The 21,328-nt window shown below is 49.6% G+C and overlaps 1 protein-coding gene across 2 annotated transcripts in view; it reads left to right on the top strand.

The window, feature by feature from the left end:
- Window positions 1-21,328, top strand: part of RPS6KA3 (ribosomal protein S6 kinase A3) — a 216,778-nt gene that overhangs the window by 161,622 nt on the left and 33,828 nt on the right. For both annotated transcript variants that reach the window (XM_077480720.1, XM_077480721.1), the window contains one exon: window positions 1,343-1,431. In XM_077480720.1, the coding sequence (XP_077336846.1) occupies window positions 1,343-1,431 (89 nt within the window). The remainder of the gene's footprint in view (window positions 1-1,342; window positions 1,432-21,328) is intronic.

The following is a 21,328-nucleotide window of genomic DNA, read 5'->3' on the forward strand; positions in this document are numbered from 1 at the left end:
CGGGGACTGTTCGCCCAACTTTGTCCGTCAAACAGTTTCGGCAAACAGTCCGCTCAAAATTAGCATGGACGGACATGGCCACACACGACGAACGAACAGTTTGCTGAAACCGTGCGCGATGACGTGAACGGCACGTACGACGGGACGAAAAATACGACGTCCTATACACTGCATTATAACTTTCGGCGTGTAAATCCTTTCTGAGCATGCGCGGAACTTAGTTTGACGAACAAGCCTACACCCGAGGGGACTGTTCGCTGAAACAAAGTTTCAGCGGACAGTTTTTTGGAAATTCCGAAAAACCTTGTTCAGCGGACTGTTCGCTGAAACTGTCCGCTGAAAGCCCACACACGAGCGGACTGTCCGCCGAAACACTGTTCAGCGGACAAAGTTGGGCGAACAGTCCCCGCGTGTGTACGCGGCCTTAGTGGGCCTTTCCAAGTCTTTACTCTATTTTAGCAACACTGCTCTTCCTGTTTTATTCCACATTGAAAAGAGCTTATGTCTCTCTCCCTTCTGGTATTCTCTCCAGCTCCACCAGACCAGAATGGAACCAAACAGAAGAAAAGCCAAAGATCGTGTATTGGCCTTTTATAAAAGCTAGTAAAACAATACAAGTGTGCACCTACATTAAAATATGCCCATTAAGGCACAGGATCTGTCACATCAATAGTTAAATGAAATGAATAGTGTCAGTGTACCCTGCTTCCTGTAGTCCTTCCAATGTGTGTTCCACAGACCAGAAACTACGTCCCGGCATACTGATCCAGGGCTTTTCTTCAGTTCATTTCTGGTGTAGTGGAGCTGCAAAAGGATACCAGAAGGGAGAGATATGAACTCTTATTCAGTGTGGAACAAAGGAGAGGTGGAGCAGCATGTCTAAATTGACACTATAAAAGCTATTAAGGACCCACTTAATGATTTTAAGGGAGTAATTTAATCTGGCGAGTATATCACTCGGGAGGGACATTTCTGATAGCATGTGTGGAATGGGAGGAGGTGTTTGTGTAGTGCACATAAATATTACAATTTATGGTGGAGATGGCTGCACCAAAGCCTGTTATGAACTTACTCATGGATATTTCATCTATGAAAACATTTTGTTTGGGGGCATTTTTGATCACTTGACACTAAATATCAGGTTTTACTTTAAATCTTTTGTAAACGTGCAAAGATTTTGATTGATTTTGTCATTTTGGGAGGAGATTATTTTGAGTTTTTTGCATGTAATAGCTCTGCACCAATTCTTTTTAAAAATGCATTTGATCGTTGTCTGTAATCCAATTATTCTACTAAACATGTTAAACGTGCTTTTTTTTATTTATATCTCCTTAAATTTTAGGGCCAAGCTTGGCATGCCACAGTTCCTTACTCCAGAGGCTCAGTCCCTACTGCGTATGCTGTTCAAGAGAAACCCAACCAACAGATTAGGTAAGATACAGCAGTCACTAAGAGTCATTTTAGTTTTACAATTCTGCTGCAGGCCAGTTGAGTTGCTCAGCAGTTTGTGATTGATTTCTCATGTACAACAGCAGCACAAGCTTTTATCTACTTTTATCTATGTGCCCTTGGATTCTTCATTTCTGTTCAAAAGCCTTAATTGAAGGTTTAGTAATAACTAAGTAGAAAACTGCAAGAGGTTATGCTCTATAGCAGTGATGTTCCCTGATACTAGTACAATGTGTAGCACCTTCTAGTAGTGTGCTGGAGAGGATAGTTAAATTTAAGCAAGCCTGGCTGTTTGCTAGGCCTGTTTTCTTTCTGGGATTGGTAGTGGCTCAAGGTAGGGCAAGGTGACTCGCAGGTGGTGTCATTTCTTTCCAGAAGCTTCTAGTGCTTTCTGGAGGGAGTGGAGGTGGAGCCACCTGGGGTGTTTGAGGAGCCCTGACCAATCCCCAATCTGATTTGGCAGGCCTCCTTTAACATCAAGGGTCAGCCCAGCTGGGGAGGCATTGTCGGATGGAAGAGCTGGAGTGAGAGGATGTGGAGGTTGTCAGGGCCTTGAGCAAGCTCTCCAGTCTGGGGGGGGGGTGACCTTGGGCCTGGGCTCAGGTGCAGTTGTGACCACCTTCAAGAATGCATGAAGAAAAAAAAAAAAAAAGAATGCATGAAGAGGTCCTTGACCAGAGGCACAAGAGAGAGCAAGGCGAGAACAGCAGGAGAGAGCACTGCTAAGAGACTCCAGGGAGGACTACTGGTCGCAGCCAGGAGGACTGAATGAGGCACTGTCGGGAGGATTGGGGAGGCAAACCTGAGAGGACTGGGAGCTTGCCATGGAAAGAGGCAGCTGCAGCCAGAAGGGCTGTCAGGGCCTAAAGAGGGCTAACTGGGATCAGTAGCTATAGTAGGGCAGCTAGCACAAGGACTTTTCTGCTATACCATTGGGGCCCGCGGTCCCAGCCTGCAAAAGGCATTTGCTGAGGCCTGGCTGAGTCTGTGTCAGGCATAACCAACAAATAGTGCTAGCTGTTCCTGGGGAAACCAAGTGATGTACTGGAGGTGACTAGGCATAACAGTCTGCAGCAAGTGATTTGCTGTGGAGTGATGAGCTTCAAGCAAGTTGTGCAGGAGGAAGCTGAAGGAGTATGTACAGGGTACATGGTTGTCCCAAAACCAATTGTTTCTATTATCCACGCTGGGCATCCCATATCTCCCATCTCCATCCAAGTTATACCCCACAATAAAGCAAAAAAAAGTATGTTCACATTATGTCTCAAAGTGCCTGAGAGTGAATGCAGGGCTGGGCAGTTTGACAGACAAACCACAATTATCAGCAGCCCCTGCAGGGTTACCTCTACAAATTATTATTATACAGGATTTATATAGCGCCGACAGTTTACACAGCACTTTACATTAGGGCAAACGGTACAATTCAATACAGGAGGAATCGGAGAGCTTACAACCTAGGAGGATAAATATTTTTTTTTAATTGAAAAAACAAACTTTATTGAAAAAAAACAAAGAGAAAAAAAAAAAGAAGAAAAACAAAAAAAAACAAAAAGAAGAAAACAGAGTAGATAACATACATAGCAAGCATACATAAGGTACATCAGGTAATAAGGGCCAACCTGGCCAAGGTAGTGTTGCATACATGAGTGCTTTGGGATAGTTGCGCTGCATAGGGTTTAAATACCCATCATGGGTAGCATCATTGTAAGACCAGTCCATGTCAATCGGGGAAGGGGCAGGAGGCGGAGAGAGAAAAGGAGAAGAGAAAAAAAATAAAGGGGGGAGGAGAGGGAGGGGGACACAATAAAAGCAGACCCATGGGGTGGAGGAAGCACAGAAAGGGAAAAACAGGGGGGGGAGGGGGGCAAGGGATCAATACAACAGCATATCAAGTACATGTCTCCCCATCCCCCAACCATCTGCCCCATATCTGCTCGTATTTAAGTGGACATCCTCTATGCGTATATATTAATTTCTTATACGGGAGGGTATCATTAACCTCTTTCTTCCAGCATTGGACCGTGGGGGGAGGGCCTGCATCCAGCTGCGAGCAAGCACTTTTCTCGCCAGGAACAGCATTTCATGTAAAAAGGTACGAAGGGACTTGTCAGCATCAAATTCTGGCAAGAGACCAAGTAAGCACAACTTCGGGTCGAGGCTAACAGGAGAGCCCATCTGGTCATGGAGGAAGCGAATTACCTGTATCCAGTATGTTTGTATAACCGGGCAGGACCATATGAGGTGATAGAAGGAGCCTGGGGTGTGGTCGCATAAGCGGCATCCCGGATTATACGTGGGTTTGAACCGTGCTATCTTTTGGGGGGTCAGATATGTCCTATGTACGATATACAGCTGTGTGAGGCGGTCCGAAAGTCTGGGGGATACTCTCTTCACATCCCCCAACACATCATCCCACTCCTCGTCCTCAATCAATCCAACATCCACCTCCCATCTGGCCTTGGCGGCGTAAGCCAATGCCCCGGAACCTGGGAGATGGATGGCGGAGTAGAGGGCAGAGATCAACCTGGTTGGCTCAGCCCCTGTGACTATATCTACTATAGGAGGGACTGTCAGAGGGGAGTTGGAGCCGGCAAACTGAGTCTGCAGCGCATGTCGGAGCTGTAAATATCGGAAGAAGAGATGGTTAGGGAGTGCGAATTCTTCCTTTAGCATTTGAAAGGATTTAAGCCCAGAGCTAGTCATAACTTGGTGCATGTACAATATCCCATATCGCGTCCAAGCTGTGGGGTCTGGAACGGACAGCAGTTCGGGTAAGTGAGTGTTGAACCAGAGAAGAGTATAAGAATGAACCTGCGGGGTCCCAAGTTTGTTTAGGGCCGTCCGCCATATCCTCCGGTGATGCGTCAACATGTCTACTTTTGGATAGGGGGAACGTCGTGACGGTGGAGCCCTAAGGACTGACTGAAGTGGGGTGTGGGCAGGGTCGTCAGGGCGTTTACAAAGTAATGTCTGGTATCTTGGTAGCTCGCTCTTGTCAAAGTGATAAAAATGGGACAATTGGGAGGCAAGGTAGTAATCCTGGAAATCTGGAAGGGCAGCCCCGCCCATTGTCACTGGATTCTTCAGAAGTCTCCAAGACAATTTGTATCTGCTGTGGCCCCATATAAATGAATTGAGAATTGATTCAATCGTCTTGAAAAATTTTTGTGGTATATACAGGGGTGCATGCCACACCAAATAAAGTATCTTGGGCAGAAGTATCATTTTGACCAGATTGATGCGTCCCATAACGCCCAGAGGTAGTCTGGCCCAGGTTTGTGTCTTGGTCTTGATCAGGGCGTAAAGGGGTTCAATGTTTAGGGGTACATAGTCTGTCAGCGATCTAGTGACCTGCACTCCTAAATACTTGATCACGGAAACCCTAGGGAGATCTAGAGGAGGGGACGTGGGTACAGGGGGGAAATGATCAAGCGGAAGGATCTGGGATTTGGACCAGTTAATGCTCAGACCCGAATGACCACCGATACAGTCTATGGTGTGGAGGGCTGCAAGAAGGGAGGGACCCGAGTCGGCTAAGTATAGGAGTGTATCGTCTGCATACATCCCGATCTTTTCCTCCAGGTTTCCTATCCTAAGGCCACGAATTCTGGCGTCTGCGTGAACCATAATAGCCAGTGGCTCCACCGCCAACGCATACAACATGGGGGAAAGGGGGCAGCCTTGTCCAGTCCCTCTCTCCAGCGGGAACTGCTCAGAGAGCCAGCCGTTCACAAACACCTTGGCCCTCGTGGATTGATACAGGAGTTGGACCCAGCGGATAAAGTTGGGGCCAAGTCCAAATCCCAAGAGGCATTCCCACAGGTAGTTCCACTCCACGGAGTCGAAGGCCTTGGCAGCATCCAAAGCCACCACGACCCGCGAGCCAACTTCATCATGGGATCCCTGGATGTTCATAAGTAAGCGGCGGATATTCATGGCGGTGTTTTTTCCTGGCATAAAGCCAGTCTGGTCAGGGTGGATCAGTGAGAGGATAACCTGATTAAGGCGGGAGGCAAGAATCTTAGCCAGTATTTTAATGTCAACCTGTAGTAGAGAGATGGGTCTATATGATTCCGGATAGTGTGGGTCCTTCCCTGGCTTGGGAATCACAACTATTTGTGCGTCCCTCATGGAGGGGGGTAGGATTCCCGTGTCAAATATGGACTCATATAAGTCATGGAGTTTAGGGGTCAAAATTTCAGAGTAGGTGGCATAAAATTCTAGCGGCAGACCGTCCAGTCCTGGTGCTTTAGAAGTGGCCAGAGAGGAAATTGCCTTGGAAATATCCTCCTCAGTAATGGGGGCCTCTAAAAGGTCACGTTGGGCGTCTGTCAGTTTGGGAAATGTAATTCTCGCCAGGTAGTCTCTGGTGTCTTGGGGAGTATGAGTGACCCGAGTGGCATAGAGTGCTCGATAAAATCTCGCAGGAGGATAAATATTTAAAGAATAAACAGTGTACCAAGATGTCAGTCAGTCACTTTGTGTCACTCAGAGGGGACTCCTAAATTATGGCGTAGGCCATTGTAATGTACAGGAAAGAAAATCCACAAGAGAAAGGACAAAGGAGAAGCGATTGGATAGAAAGTGCTAGAGGAAAGATGAGGGTAAGATCCAATCCCACCCAAAACACCCCTGCTGCTCTTGGGAGAATTAAAAATGTAAGAGTTCCCCAAGGCGATATGGGATGGGATCCAAGTAGACCATACCTTCTCAATGAAGACCAGTTTATCATCTAGGAAAGCCATCATTTTGTCATTAGTCATTATCCAGATTGTTTCCCTGCTGTTATGATAGACATCCTGAGCTTTAACTGTACATCCCAAATATCCTCCAGCCACTTGGGAATGCGTACTCCCACCAGATCTTCAGTAAAATTCTGTTGAAAAAGTACATGTAGCTTATCATATGTGTTGTCCAGAAATCACACTCCTACATGGCATGATCATAACGTGTGCCGCCCTGAAAACATAATGGTGAAGAATTTGCAGTATATTTTAATTTTTTTTTATTATATTATAGAAAAAGTACCAGGAATGAGTCTTCCTTGCTTGCATTGTGCTAACGTGAGGAATGGGGCAGAGCCTGGTGAAATCTCACGAATAGAGTGCCTGAGGTATATTAGAAGCCAATGAGGGATTTTATTAGTTTGGGAACTGAAATGCTGGATTTCAGTGCTTCTACAAGTTTCATTTTTATACTTTGATATTGAGGGCGTCAAATAGTCACCGTTAGGTGTATACATCATAGAACTGCATCAAGAAGGCAAGAGAAATATTTTGTGTTTATTCTTTTAACCGGTTCCCGACTGACTAACACAGATTTACTGTGGCAGAATACCTCTCCTGGGCAAAATCCATAGGGGTACATCCTTCCCTTTAGTGGCCACCAGAGGGCACCCGCTGCGTAGCTGGCAGGCAGTATCGCCGCTGGCCACGAATGATTACGTGCACGAGAACCAAGACGGGAATTTGTGTGTGTAAACACAAATCCCTGTGCTGTCGGGGAGGGAGGAGACGTATCGTTCCTAGTAAGTAGGAACAACGATATGTCTCCTCCCCATACAGTTAGAACACACTGAGGTAACACACATTTAACTCCTTGATCGCTCCCTAGTGTTAACCCCTTCACTGCCAGTGACATTTACACAGTAATATTTATAGCACTGATCACTGTATAAATGTTAATGGTCCCAAAAATATGTCAAGTGTCCGATCTGTCTGTCGCAATGTTGCCGTACTGCTAAAAATCGCAGATCACCACCATTACTAGTAAAAAAAATAATAATAATAATAATTAAAAAAAAAATGCTGTAAGGGGGCGTGGCCTAGCGGCGGACCAAGATAGAAGCGTAGGAGCGCTCCGGTGACCAGGGCCGCATTTTAGCCATAATTAGCAGGCTGACCCAGCACACGCAGTGGGGATGGCTTCCAGGAGCTCCTCTCTCACCCACGCAACAGCGGATCCGTCATCACAACTCGGCCGCACGATCCCGGAGCTGTTCCACTCCCAGCAGGCAGATGCTCAGGCCTCCAGGCACCCACATGGCGGAGATGCAGGAAGTCAGCTTGCAGAACGGCTGGAACAGACTAACCCGGCGGACTTACAGGCAGTAGCCATTGACATTAAAAGTGCCGTAGCCTCAGCAATAGTAGATGTTAGATCTGACATCAAAGCGGTGGCCTCCCGCTTAGATCGGGTGGAGGCCTCCGCCATGACACATAGCAGGGCGATCGAACAAATCCAGCAAGTCTCCAACACCCATAACCAACATCTAATTGATATGCAGAGGCATATCAAAGATTTAGATAACGGGGAGGAGGAGGAGGAATCTGCGATTCAGAGGAATCCCTGAGTCGTGGAAGGCCCCCAGCTACAACAGGTTGTCAGAGACTGGCGACATGGTACAGGAGGTGGTCAGAGACTGGCGACATGGTACAGGAGGTGGTCAGAGACTGGGGACGTGGTACAGAAGATGGTCAGAGACTGGGGACGTGGTACAGAAGATGGTCAGAGACTGGGGATATGGTACAGAAGATGGTCAGAGACTGGGGATATGGTACAGAAGATGGTCAGAGACTGGGGATATGGTACAGAAGATGGTCAGAGACTGGGGATATGGTACAGAAGATGGTCAGAGACTGGGGATATGGTACAGGAGGTGGTCAGAGACTGCGTGCATGGTACAAGAGGTGGTCAGAGACTGGCGACGTGGTACAGGAGATGGTCAGAGACTGGCGACGTGGTACAGGAGATGGTCAGAGACTGGCGACGTGGTACAGGAGATGGTCAGAGACTGGCGACATGGTACAGGAGGTGGTCAGAGACTGGGGACGTGGTACAGAAGATGGTCAGAGACTGGGGACGTGGTACAGAAGATGGTCAGAGACTGGGGATATGGTACAGAAGATGGTCAGAGACTGGGGATATGGTACAGAAGATGGTCAGAGACTGGGGATATGGTACAGAAGATGGTCAGAGACTGGGGATATGGTACAGAAGATGGTCAGAGACTGGGGATATGGTACAGGAGGTGGTCAGAGACTGCGTGCATGGTACAAGAGGTGGTCAGAGACTGGCGACGTGGTACAGGAGATGGTCAGAGACTGGCGACGTGGTACAGGAGATGGTCAGAGACTGGCGACGTGGTACAGGAGATGGTCAGAGACTGGCGACATGGTACAGGAGGTGGTCAGAGACTGGCGACATGGTACAGGAGGTGGTCAGAGACTGGCGACATGGTACAGGAGGTGGTCAGAGACTGGCGACATGGTACAGGAGGTGGTCAGAGACTGGCGACATGGTACAGGAGGTGGTCAGAGACTGGCGACGTGGTACAGGAGGTGGTCAGACTGGCGACGTGGTACAGGAGGTGGTCAGAGACTGGCGACATGGTACAGGAGGTGGTCAGAGACTGGCGACGTGGTACAGGAGGTGGTCAGAGACTGGCGACATGGTACAGGAGGTGGTCAGAGACTGGCGACATGGTACAGGAGGTGGTCAGAGACTGCGTGCATGGTACAGGAGGTGGTCAGAGACTGCGTGCATGGTACAGGAGGTGGTCAGAGACTGGCGACGTGGTACAGGAGGTGGTCAGAGACTGGCGACGTGGTACAGGAGATGGTCAGAGACTGGCGACGTGGTACAGGAGATGGTCAGAGACTGGCGACGTGGTACAGGAGATGGTCAGAGACTGGCGACGTGGTACAGGAGATGGTCAGAGACTGGCGACGTGGTACAGGAGATGGTCAGAGACTGGCGACGTGGTACAGGAGATGGTCAGAGACTGGCGACGTGGTACAGGAGATGGTCAGAGACTGGCGACGTGGTACAGGAGATGGTCAGAGACTGGCGACGTGGTACAGGAGATGGTCAGAGACTGGCGACGTGGTACAGGAGATGGTCAGAGACTGGGGACGTGGTACAGAAGATGGTCAGAGACTGGGGACGTGGTACAGAAGATGGTCAGAGACTGGGGACGTGGTACAGGAGATGGTCAGAGACTGGGGACGTGGTACAGGAGATGGTCAGAGACTGGGGACGTGGTACAGGAGATGGTCAGAGACTGGGGACGTGGTACAGGAGATGGTCAGAGACTGGCGACGTGGTACAGGAGATGGTCAGAGACTGGCGACGTGGTACAGGAGATGGTCAGAGACTGGGGACGTGGTACAGGAGATGGTCAGAGACTGGGGACGTGGTACAGGAGATGGTCAGAGACTGGGGACGTGGTACAGAAGATGGTCAGAGACTGGGGACGTGGTACAGAAGATGGTCAGAGACTGGGGACGTGGTACAGGAGATGGTCAGAGACTGGGGACGTGGTACAGAAGATGGTCAGAGACTGGGGACGTGGTACAGAAGATGGTCAGAGACTGGGGACGTGGTACAGAAGATGGTCAGAGACTGGGGACGTGGTACAGAAGATGGTCAGAGACTGGGGACGTGGTACAGAAGATGGTCAGAGACTGGGGACGTGGTACAGAAGATGGTCAGAGACTGGGGACGTGGTACAGAAGATGGTCAGAGACTGGGGACGTGGTACAGAAGATGGTCAGAGACTGGGGACGTGGTACAGAAGATGGTCAGAGACTGGGGACGTGGTACAGAAGATGGTCAGAGACTGGGGACGTGGTACAGAAGATGGTCAGAGACTGGGGACGTGGTACAGAAGATGGTCAGAGACTGGGGACGTGGTACAGAAGATGGTCAGAGACTGGGGACGTGGTACAGAAGATGGTCAGAGACTGGGGACGTGGTACAGAAGATGGTCAGAGACTGGGGACGTGGTACAGAAGATGGTCAGAGACTGGGGACGTGGTACAGAAGATGGTCAGAGACTGGGGACGTGGTACAGAAGATGGTCAGAGACTGGGGACGTGGTACAGAAGATGGTCAGAGACTGGGGACGTGGTACAGAAGATGGTCAGAGACTGGGGACGTGGTACAGAAGATGGTCAGAGACTGGGGACGTGGTACAGAAGATGGTCAGAGACTGGGGACGTGGTACAGAAGATGGTCAGAGACTGGGGACGTGGTACAGAAGATGGTCAGAGACTGGGGACGTGGTACAGAAGATGGTCAGAGACTGGGGACGTGGTACAGAAGATGGTCAGAGACTGGGGACGTGGTACAGAAGATGGTCAGAGACTGGGGACGTGGTACAGAAGATGGTCAGAGACTGGGGACGTGGTACAGAAGATGGTCAGAGACTGGGGACGTGGTACAGAAGATGGTCAGAGACTGGGGACGTGGTACAGAAGATGGTCAGAGACTGGGGACGTGGTACAGAAGATGGTCAGAGACTGGGGACGTGGTACAGAAGATGGTCAGAGACTGGGGACGTGGTACAGAAGATGGTCAGAGACTGGGGACGTGGTACAGAAGATGGTCAGAGACTGGGGACGTGGTACAGAAGATGGTCAGAGACTGGGGACGTGGTACAGAAGATGGTCAGAGACTGGGGACGTGGTACAGAAGATGGTCAGAGACTGGGGACGTGGTACAGAAGATGGTCAGAGACTGGGGACGTGGTACAGAAGATGGTCAGAGACTGGGGACGTGGTACAGAAGATGGTCAGAGACTGGGGACGTGGTACAGAAGATGGTCAGAGACTGGGGACGTGGTACAGAAGATGGTCAGAGACTGGGGACGTGGTACAGAAGATGGTCAGAGACTGGGGACGTGGTACAGAAGATGGTCAGAGACTGGGGACGTGGTACAGAAGATGGTCAGAGACTGGGGACGTGGTACAGAAGATGGTCAGAGACTGGGGACGTGGTACAGAAGATGGTCAGAGACTGGGGACGTGGTACAGAAGATGGTCAGAGACTGGGGACGTGGTACAGAAGATGGTCAGAGACTGGGGACGTGGTACAGAAGATGGTCAGAGACTGGGGACGTGGTACAGAAGATGGTCAGAGACTGGGGACGTGGTACAGAAGATGGTCAGAGACTGGGGACGTGGTACAGAAGATGGTCAGAGACTGGGGACGTGGTACAGAAGATGGTCAGAGACTGGGGACGTGGTACAGAAGATGGTCAGAGACTGGGGACGTGGTACAGAAGATGGTCAGAGACTGGGGACGTGGTACAGAAGATGGTCAGAGACTGGGGACGTGGTACAGAAGATGGTCAGAGACTGGGGACGTGGTACAGAAGATGGTCAGAGACTGGGGACGTGGTACAGAAGATGGTCAGAGACTGGGGACGTGGTACAGAAGATGGTCAGAGACTGGGGACGTGGTACAGAAGATGGTCAGAGACTGGGGACGTGGTACAGAAGATGGTCAGAGACTGGGGACGTGGTACAGAAGATGGTCAGAGACTGGGGACGTGGTACAGAAGATGGTCAGAGACTGGGGACGTGGTACAGAAGATGGTCAGAGACTGGGGACGTGGTACAGAAGATGGTCAGAGACTGGGGACGTGGTACAGAAGATGGTCAGAGACTGGGGACGTGGTACAGAAGATGGTCAGAGACTGGGGACGTGGTACAGAAGATGGTCAGAGACTGGGGACGTGGTACAGAAGATGGTCAGAGACTGGGGACGTGGTACAGAAGATGGTCAGAGACTGGGGACGTGGTACAGAAGATGGTCAGAGACTGGGGACGTGGTACAGAAGATGGTCAGAGACTGGGGACGTGGTACAGAAGATGGTCAGAGACTGGGGACGTGGTACAGAAGATGGTCAGAGACTGGGGACGTGGTACAGAAGATGGTCAGAGACTGGGGACGTGGTACAGAAGATGGTCAGAGACTGGGGACGTGGTACAGAAGATGGTCAGAGACTGGGGACGTGGTACAGAAGATGGTCAGAGACTGGGGACGTGGTACAGAAGATGGTCAGAGACTGGGGACGTGGTACAGAAGATGGTCAGAGACTGGGGACGTGGTACAGAAGATGGTCAGAGACTGGGGACGTGGTACAGAAGATGGTCAGAGACTGGGGACGTGGTACAGAAGATGGTCAGAGACTGGGGACGTGGTACAGAAGATGGTCAGAGACTGGGGACGTGGTACAGAAGATGGTCAGAGACTGGGGACGTGGTACAGAAGATGGTCAGAGACTGGGGACGTGGTACAGAAGATGGTCAGAGACTGGGGACGTGGTACAGAAGATGGTCAGAGACTGGGGACGTGGTACAGAAGATGGTCAGAGACTGGGGACGTGGTACAGAAGATGGTCAGAGACTGGGGACGTGGTACAGAAGATGGTCAGAGACTGGGGACGTGGTACAGAAGATGGTCAGAGACTGGGGACGTGGTACAGAAGATGGTCAGAGACTGGGGACGTGGTACAGAAGATGGTCAGAGACTGGGGACGTGGTACAGAAGATGGTCAGAGACTGGGGACGTGGTACAGAAGATGGTCAGAGACTGGGGACGTGGTACAGAAGATGGTCAGAGACTGGGGACGTGGTACAGAAGATGGTCAGAGACTGGGGACGTGGTACAGAAGATGGTCAGAGACTGGGGACGTGGTACAGAAGATGGTCAGAGACTGGGGACGTGGTTCAGAAGATGGTCAGAGACTGGGGACGTGGTACAGAAGATGGTCAGAGACTGGGGACGTGGTACAGAAGATGGTCAGAGACTGGGGACATGGTACAGAAGATGGTCAGAGACTGGGGACATGGTACAGAAGATGGTCAGAGACTGGGGACATGGTACAGAAGATGGTCAGAGACTGGGGACATGGTACAGAAGATGGTCAGAGACTGGGGATATGGTACAGAAGATGGTCAGAGACTGGGGATATGGTACAGAAGATGGTCAGAGACTGGGGATATGGTACAGAAGATGGTCAGAGACTGGGGATATGGTACAGAAGATGGTCAGAGACTGGGGATATGGTACAGAAGATGGTCAGAGACTGGGGATATGGTACAGAAGATGGTCAGAGACTGGGGATATGGTACAGAAGATGGTCAGAGACTGGGGATATGGTACAGAAGATGGTCAGAGACTGGGGATATGGTACAGAAGATGGTCAGAGACTGGGGATATGGTACAGAAGATGGTCAGAGACTGGGGATATGGTACAGAAGATGGTCAGAGACTGGGGATATGGTACAGAAGATGGTCAGAGACTGGGGATATGGTACAGAAGATGGTCAGAGACTGGGGATATGGTACAGAAGATGGTCAGAGACTGGGGATATGGTACAGAAGATGGTCAGAGACTGGGGATATGGTACAGAAGATGGTCAGAGACTGGGGATATGGTACAGAAGATGGTCAGAGACTGGGGATATGGTACAGAAGATGGTCAGAGACTGGGGATATGGTACAGAAGATGGTCAGAGACTGGGGATATGGTACAGAAGATGGTCAGAGACAGAGGACGTGGTACAGGAGGCGTCCCCCATTGCAGCCAGTGTGCCTCATTTTGCAGCCTGTGTGTCCCATTGCAGCCGGTGCAGGGAGGAGAGCCGCCTCCGCCACCTGTTTGATCACAGCGCCGGGAACATCACAGCTTTCATTTCAATAGCTGTGTGTTCCCGGCCGCGCGCCGTCACACGCAGCCCCTCCCCTTGTCCGGGCACTTTGATAGACAGATCATCCGTCCAATCCTGCGGATGATCTGGTATCTAAATGCCCGGACAAGGGGGAGAGGCTGCGTGTGACGGCGCGCGGCCGGGAACACACAGCTATTGAAATGAAAGCTGTGATGTTCCCGGCGCTGTGATCAAATAGGCGGCGGAGGCGGCTCTCCTGCGCTATACAACCCCCATGATGGGCGTCACCAGGGGTGGGGGCGGTGCCACACCCCCACCCAGGCCACGCCCCATTTTCGGCTCCATTATCGGCCGTTTTTCTCTTTCGGCAAATTACCGAAAAGGGCATTTTCGGCCGATATGTTTCGGCGGCCGAAATTTCGGTGCATCACTAGTTGCAACACAGAAGGGCGCTTTGCCCGTTACTTAGTGTCCTCAGGGATAGGCGTATAATGTACCGCTGGAAGTTCCCCTTCTGTTTGACGGCTACCGTAGGCAACCGCATAGCCTCCCTGCGGATACCGGCTGACCTACCAGAATTTTGTGACACCCTGGGTATCCCCCTTTGTTCGGATACCGCACTGGTTTAGCCCCTTCATGATGCCAGAAACATGGGTATCTGTACACCAGGATGTTACCCCACGCTCCAGGAGACACAGACGGCGCAGACGTCGTTCCTCACAGAGGAGCCCCGATGCAATGATCACTGAACGAGGGCCGAGGTCTTCACCTAATGCCTTACGGCGTAAAACCAACACGTAGATAGCTTGAACTGGCTGCAAATTACCTGATCACCACAGTAGGAAACTTTTCATTCCACAACCCACCACAGTAAGGATTTCTCCATGCAACCTGCGCAGCCCATGTGATCAACAGAAGGATCACCGGTCCTCCCGTCCCCTTACTTTTATGCACCTGCTTGCCCCTGGTCCATCAGATGGTATCTTTTTTCCCCCCTAGACCTGGGACCTGGCACAGTCATTAGGAGGGGTGCAAATTCAACCTGATGGAGACCACCCTACTGGATCACCTTTCCCTACGGTTTGATGTCAGCGCGACGGGGGCACCCGCCGACCTAGGAGACATGCCCATCTCTTGATTACACTACCCCTTAACAGGGGTCCACGGTCTCTCCGGTTTGACAGGAACTGCCCACGACTAGATTAGAGACTTTGTGCCTTACCCAGTCTTGATTTATTACCTTTGGCGGGTCTCCGCTTGCAAAAGACGAAATTTGCTGGGGGCTCCGAGCGCCTGGATCCCGCATAGGGGACTGACGCATGAACTCAGATAAGTATCACCTTTTGCTTTGACCACTTTAATAGCAGACTTACAAAGCTGGCTACCTTGGTAAGGGGCCCTTTTTTACAGGCCCAGCGGTATCGTGGAGAGAAGGTGTCTATAAGGTGTCAGGACTGTAAAGATTACTGTTACTGGGGGGACCCCATGGTAGATCTCCAAGCCACGGCCGAATTCTATTGCCTAAAGTTTTTTCAATTTAACAGGCCGTGCGGCGGCTGCAGGCCTTGGGTTTCTGTTAGATAACTCATAGCTTCATGTGATTATGGAGTACTGGCGGGGGCTTGGAGGTCTGCCGAGGGGGATGATCTCCATACTCTCCTTTCGACTGAGTTTTGATACAGCTGTTTCTATTGTTCGTTTTTTGTTTGTCCAGTGTAAAATACTGTGTAATTTTGGTTAAATAGCAGGTGTGTTGACTTACATATTGGGTTAAAAAACACAGACTGGCACACACTAGCCGCTGGAGAAGCCTGATCAAGTTACCACTCCACTACTAGAGGGAGGGGGGCCTGGGGCCTCTTAGGGCCCAAGCTCCAGTATAAATACATAGTCCCCGCATCCATGCAGCGGTAAACCCCCACACTGTTCTTTAGGCTATCGATACACACTTTTCCTGACTCTTCGCTAATCTAGGCTCTGATTCCCCCCCCCCCCTTTTTTTTTGTTCTTTTTCTTTTCCCCTTTCTTTCTCTCTCCTTCCCTCGCCTCTCACATTCCCTCCTCCCCCACGTTTCCCTATATTGGGTTTGTATTGTTGTCTGGAGTGCAACTACCCTTCCATATAATAGTGTGGACCCTATAGCTAAGAGGTTGGGAGGACTATAAGAAGCATAGCATCAGCTGAGGATAAATGTATCGCTTGCGGAGTTCTATACTTACCAGTCTGTAGCCAAGGACCCGACAATGTCACAGGTTGTCCCACGCTCTTTCCCTTTGTCCCTTAAAATCTACTCGTTAAATACAAGGGGCTTGAATGTCCCGGAGAAACGGAGCAACGTTTTGATGGAAGCAAATAGACATAGAGCTCAAGTGTTGTTCTTTCAAAAAACACATTTTAAAACCGGTGCGCACACACGATTCCAGAATGCCCGCTACCGGATGGCCTACCATGCCACTTGTCCGGACGCTAAAACAAAAGGCGTCTCAAGTCTACTTGCAAAAAACCTAGGCCTTGAAATTACGGATCAATTGACTGACCCGGCAGGGAGATATATCTTCCTAAAAGGTAAATGGAATAACAAACCAATTACTTTAGCGAATGTATATTGTCCCAACACTAAACGGGTACCCTTTCTGGGAGAAATCACCACTAAACTTGCGCTGTTTCAGTCAGGACTCTTAATTCTAGGTGGAGATTTAAACTTGCCTCTTGACCCGCTACTAGATACCTCCTCCGGCACATCATCCATGCCTTACTCTGCACTGCACCAGATTAACCACTTTCAGACCGGACCATTTTGCTGGTCAAAGACCAGACCACTTTTTGCGATTCGGCACTGCGTCGCTTTAACTGACAATTGCGCGGTCGTGCGACGTGGCTCCCAAACAAAACTGACGTCCTTTTTTTTTCCCACAAATAGAGCTTTCTTTTGGTGGTATTTGATCACCCCTGCTGTTTTTATTTTTTGCGCTATAAACAAAAATAGAGCGACAATTTTGAAAAAAACGCATTATTTTTTACTTTTTGTTATAATTAATATCCCCCAAAAATATATAAAAAAAACATTTTTTTTCCCTCAGTTTAGGCCGATATGTATTCTTCTACATATTTTTGGTAAAAAAAATCGCAATAAGCGATTGATTGGTTTGCGCAAAAGTTATAGTGTTTACAAACTAGGGATAGTTTTATAGCATTTTTATTAATAATTTTTTATTATTTTTTTTTTACTAGTAATGGCGGTGATCAGCGATTTTTATTGTGACTGCGACATTGTGGGGGACCCATCGGACATTTTTGACACATTTTTGGGACCATTGTCATTTATACAGTAATCACTGCTATATAAATGCAGGGATTCCTGTGTAAATGACACTGGCAGTGAAGGGGTTAACCAGTGGGTGGCAGTGTAGGGGTTAAGTGTTCCTAGGGATGTGTTACGAACTGTGGGGGGGGTTGGGCTTTCATTTAGTGAACACTGATCTCTGCTCCAATCACATGGAGCAGAGATCAGCGTCACTAGTTGCTAGGCAGAATGGAGAAATGTTGTTTACAACGGCATTTCTTCATTCGGCCGCTCCGTGAGACGATCGCAGGGATGCCCGCGGCGATAGAGTCCGCGGGTCCCGAGACCTGACTCACGGGGGTCCTGACCAGCGCGGGAGCGCGCCGCCGGCGGCGCGCTCCCGATGGCAGGGCGGCAAATTTAAAGGGACGTACATGTACGCCCATTTGCCTGCCCGTGCCATTCTGTCGACTTACATCGTCGTGCGCTGGTCGGCAAGTGGTTAAACTGCAGCTAGCTTCTCTCACCCTACATGACTCGTGGAGAACGTTATACCCCCGTGATAGGGATTATACCTTTTTATTCTTCCCCACGCGCCCGCTATACCCGAATTGACTATATCTTTATTTCGCAGCCAGATCTCCAAGATGCAACGATAGAAAACATGGTTCTCTCGGACCACCATCCGATTACGGCCACACTAGTTTTTCCAACACAGATTGCCTCCACCAAGATCTGGAGACTAGATGCGTCTCTCCTGGCAGATTGACACCCCAGAGGCCTTGCCCATGTAACAATGGGAAGCGCATAAATGCTTCATCAGAGGCAAGTTGCTGGCCATGTCTGCGGGAAGGAAGAGAGAACAGAAACTGATTCTCTCCCTTTTTGCTAAAATCCGAGCTTTAGAGACTCAACATAAACGTTCATTAGCCGCAGAGACCTCCCAAGACTTGCAGGAACTACCGCTACAACTAGCGGACGAGCTGTATAAAAAAGCCAGGCGAAGGAGTACCCTATCTCAAAGTTTTTTATGAGCAGGGCAACAAGCCAGGCAGACTGTTGGCTAGAGCAACCCAGCAGCGAGTGCTACGCTCTACTGTCCACCACGTGACTGATGCTGTAAGTAACGTCTACTCGAACAACGAAAGTATAGCTCATCATTTCCAGAATTACTATAAAAACGTATACAACCTACGAAGGGGGGAGGAGGAGCCTGCCGATCCCACGATGCAGAATGCACGGATCTGACTTTCTAGCCCTATATGGCCCTCCAGCCTTATCTGAGGCGGATGCCCAACTTTTAGAAGACCCACTGACGCTAGAGGAATTCACAGCAGTGCTGAAAACTATGAAGCCAGGAAAATGCCTAGGGTCGGATGGCTTCTCAGGCCAATATTACAAAAGCTTTGCGGACCTTCTTGTGCCCCGATTTTCTAAAAGCTTTTAATCATTTTGCCTCAGAACCCAACGGATCAGGGCGATTGCTGGAGGCATATATATCAGTGATCCCGAAAGAAGGGAAAGATCCCTCGAATGTAACCAGCTATCGCCCGATTTCATTACTTAATGTGGACGTGAAGCTGTTTGCAAAAATCCTGGCAACGCGATTAGCTTTCCACGTGCCCTATTGGGTAGGCCTAGACCAGGTGGGATTTGTCCCTGGCCGAGAAGCCAGGGACAACACGATCAAGGCTCTCAACTTACATCCATTGGCTAACCATATCCCAACAGGAGGGGTTTTTCTTGGCAATGGATGCGGAGAAGGCGTTCGACAGGGTGGCATGGGATTACATGGCGGCGGTTCTTGGTCACTTGGGGCTTGGACCACGCATGCGGAAATATATTATGGCCTTGTATGCCAATCCCACTGCCACAGTCAGAGTTAACGGACACCTGTCGGACGCCTCCTCCATCCACAATGGGACAAGACAGGGGTGCCCCCTGTCCCCTCTGCTCTATATCCTTACCCTAGAACCACTCTTAAGTATTCACATGAACCCCAACATCAAGGCAATTATGGTACATGAGAGAGAATACAAAACAGCAGCGTTTGCAGATGACGTGGTGTTATTCCTGACTGCGCCCCTTACGACCCTGCCTAACCTCCTGCAAGTCTTGGAACAGTTCAAAAAATTGTCAAACCTCCAAATTAATTACACTAAGTTTTTTTGCTATGAACGTCTCCCTTCCCGCAGACATGGTCCAACAGTGCCAAGACAAATTTCCATTCAAGTGGAAAGACGAGGCACTTACATACCTGGGAATTCAACTTCCGGCTAAACTTACCGAACTATATGTTAGAAACTTCCTAACTGAATTAAACACTTTACGCCAAGACCTCCAGCGGTGGGATAGAGCCTCCATCTCATGGTTTGGACGGGCGGCCATCCTTAAGATGACAATTCTCCCGCGCCTCTTATACAAAATGCAAACAGTACCAATCAAACTTCCGCCTGAATTTTTTTACACAACATAGGGCTATATGCAGGGACTTTCTCTGGGGAAATAAAACGGCTAGAATAAGATGGGCAAAGCTTGTCTTGCCGAAGCTAAAAGGAGGCATTGGTCTACCCGATATACAGCGGTATTACTGGGCAGTCCATCTTGCACGGGTGGTAGATTGGAATGTCCATGGTGCCAGTAAGGGATGGGTTTCCTTGGAGAATCGTATAACAAAAATTTTAACTTTAGGGATGTGCTGTGGATATCGAAGAATAAGAGGCCCGATCGGGTTTTATCCCATCCCCTGGTAGGGGCTACGCTACAGGCACTTGAGAGAACGTGTGCAGCTCACTCGGTCTCTGACACACTAAGCCCCCGTACTCCAATAAGGGGTAATCCGGACTTCCCACCGGGATTATCAGGGGCTTTCGCTCGAGCAGAATGGCCCGCAGGGGAGATGAGAGCTAAACACTTTTTCTGCAGAGGCCGATTTCTCAAACAAGGGGAACTGGCGGAGATCTCGGAAACGGGATCTTTCCCGTTCTGGTCATATATGCAGCTCAAACAGTTTCTTGAGGACCCCGGGAGGAGAAGTAAGTTTATCAGGCCAGATACAACCTTGTAGGCACTCTGCGCCCGGACAGAGCCGCAGACTCATGTTATCTCATTTCTATATGCCTCTCTATTTGATACTCATATGGAAACAGCCCAGGCAGATCGTACCTACTGGAGTTCTGCCCTGGGAATAGAAGTGGAGGATGAGGCATGGGAACGCATGCATTTGTACAACCACAAAGGGTCGCTGAATGTTTCAGTGTAAGAGAGTGGCTACAAAATTTGTACAAGATGGTACAGGACTCCCAATCTCCTACATAAATTTTACCCAGAGGTATCGGAGAAATGTTGGCGATGTGGGAGGGAAAGGGGCTCAATAGCCCATATATGGTGGTACTGTCGGGACATGCGGGCATTCTGGATGAGCGTGCACAAGATAATAGTGGAGGTTTCTGCTATCCAACTGGATTTTTCACCGGCACACTACTTGTACAATACTTGTACAATACTTGTACAATACTTGTACAATACTTGTACAATACTTGTACAATACTTGTACAATACTTGTACAATACTTGTACTTCTACTTGCACTTGTCTACTCTCCCCAAGAAACGCTACTTCAAATCAGTTGCGATGTGCATGGTGAATGCAGCGAGAATGTGTGTACCTGTACACTGGAGGTCGTCACGACCACCCTCGGTGACGGAATGGTTACGGAGGATTGACCGCATAGCGGAAATGGAGGAGGTAATTCATATCTCAGCAGACAGAGCGGATAAATTTGCACACACCTGGGGACCTTGGTTATCCTTTAGAAACTCTACACAATATAGAGAAGCCTTACAAGCAGAAATTAACAGCTCTCTGAACCGCTAAAAACCTACTTGCAGTCCAACCTTATCAAAGTAGGTGGGGCAGGGGCCCTCAGGTAGGGGATAGGGTAGATGGTGAGGTTCTCGCCCCCTCCCCCTGACTGAGGGTCCTAGAATACAAAAAGTAGGCCGCTATTTATGCCTGGGTCGCCGACCCAACCTTGGAAGCATCCCCCACCACCTCAGTACTAGTCTTCCTACCCTCTTCCCTCAACCCCCCCCCCCCCTTTTATTTTTATTTATTTTTTTTTCTCCTTCCTTCA

The sequence above is a fragment of the Lithobates pipiens genome, unplaced genomic scaffold (assembly GCF_037356315.1).
Source record: "Lithobates pipiens isolate NorthernLeopardFrog02 unplaced genomic scaffold, aLitPip1_a1.2 Scaffold_16, whole genome shotgun sequence".
NCBI classification, from domain to species: Eukaryota; Metazoa; Chordata; class Amphibia; order Anura; family Ranidae; genus Lithobates; species Lithobates pipiens.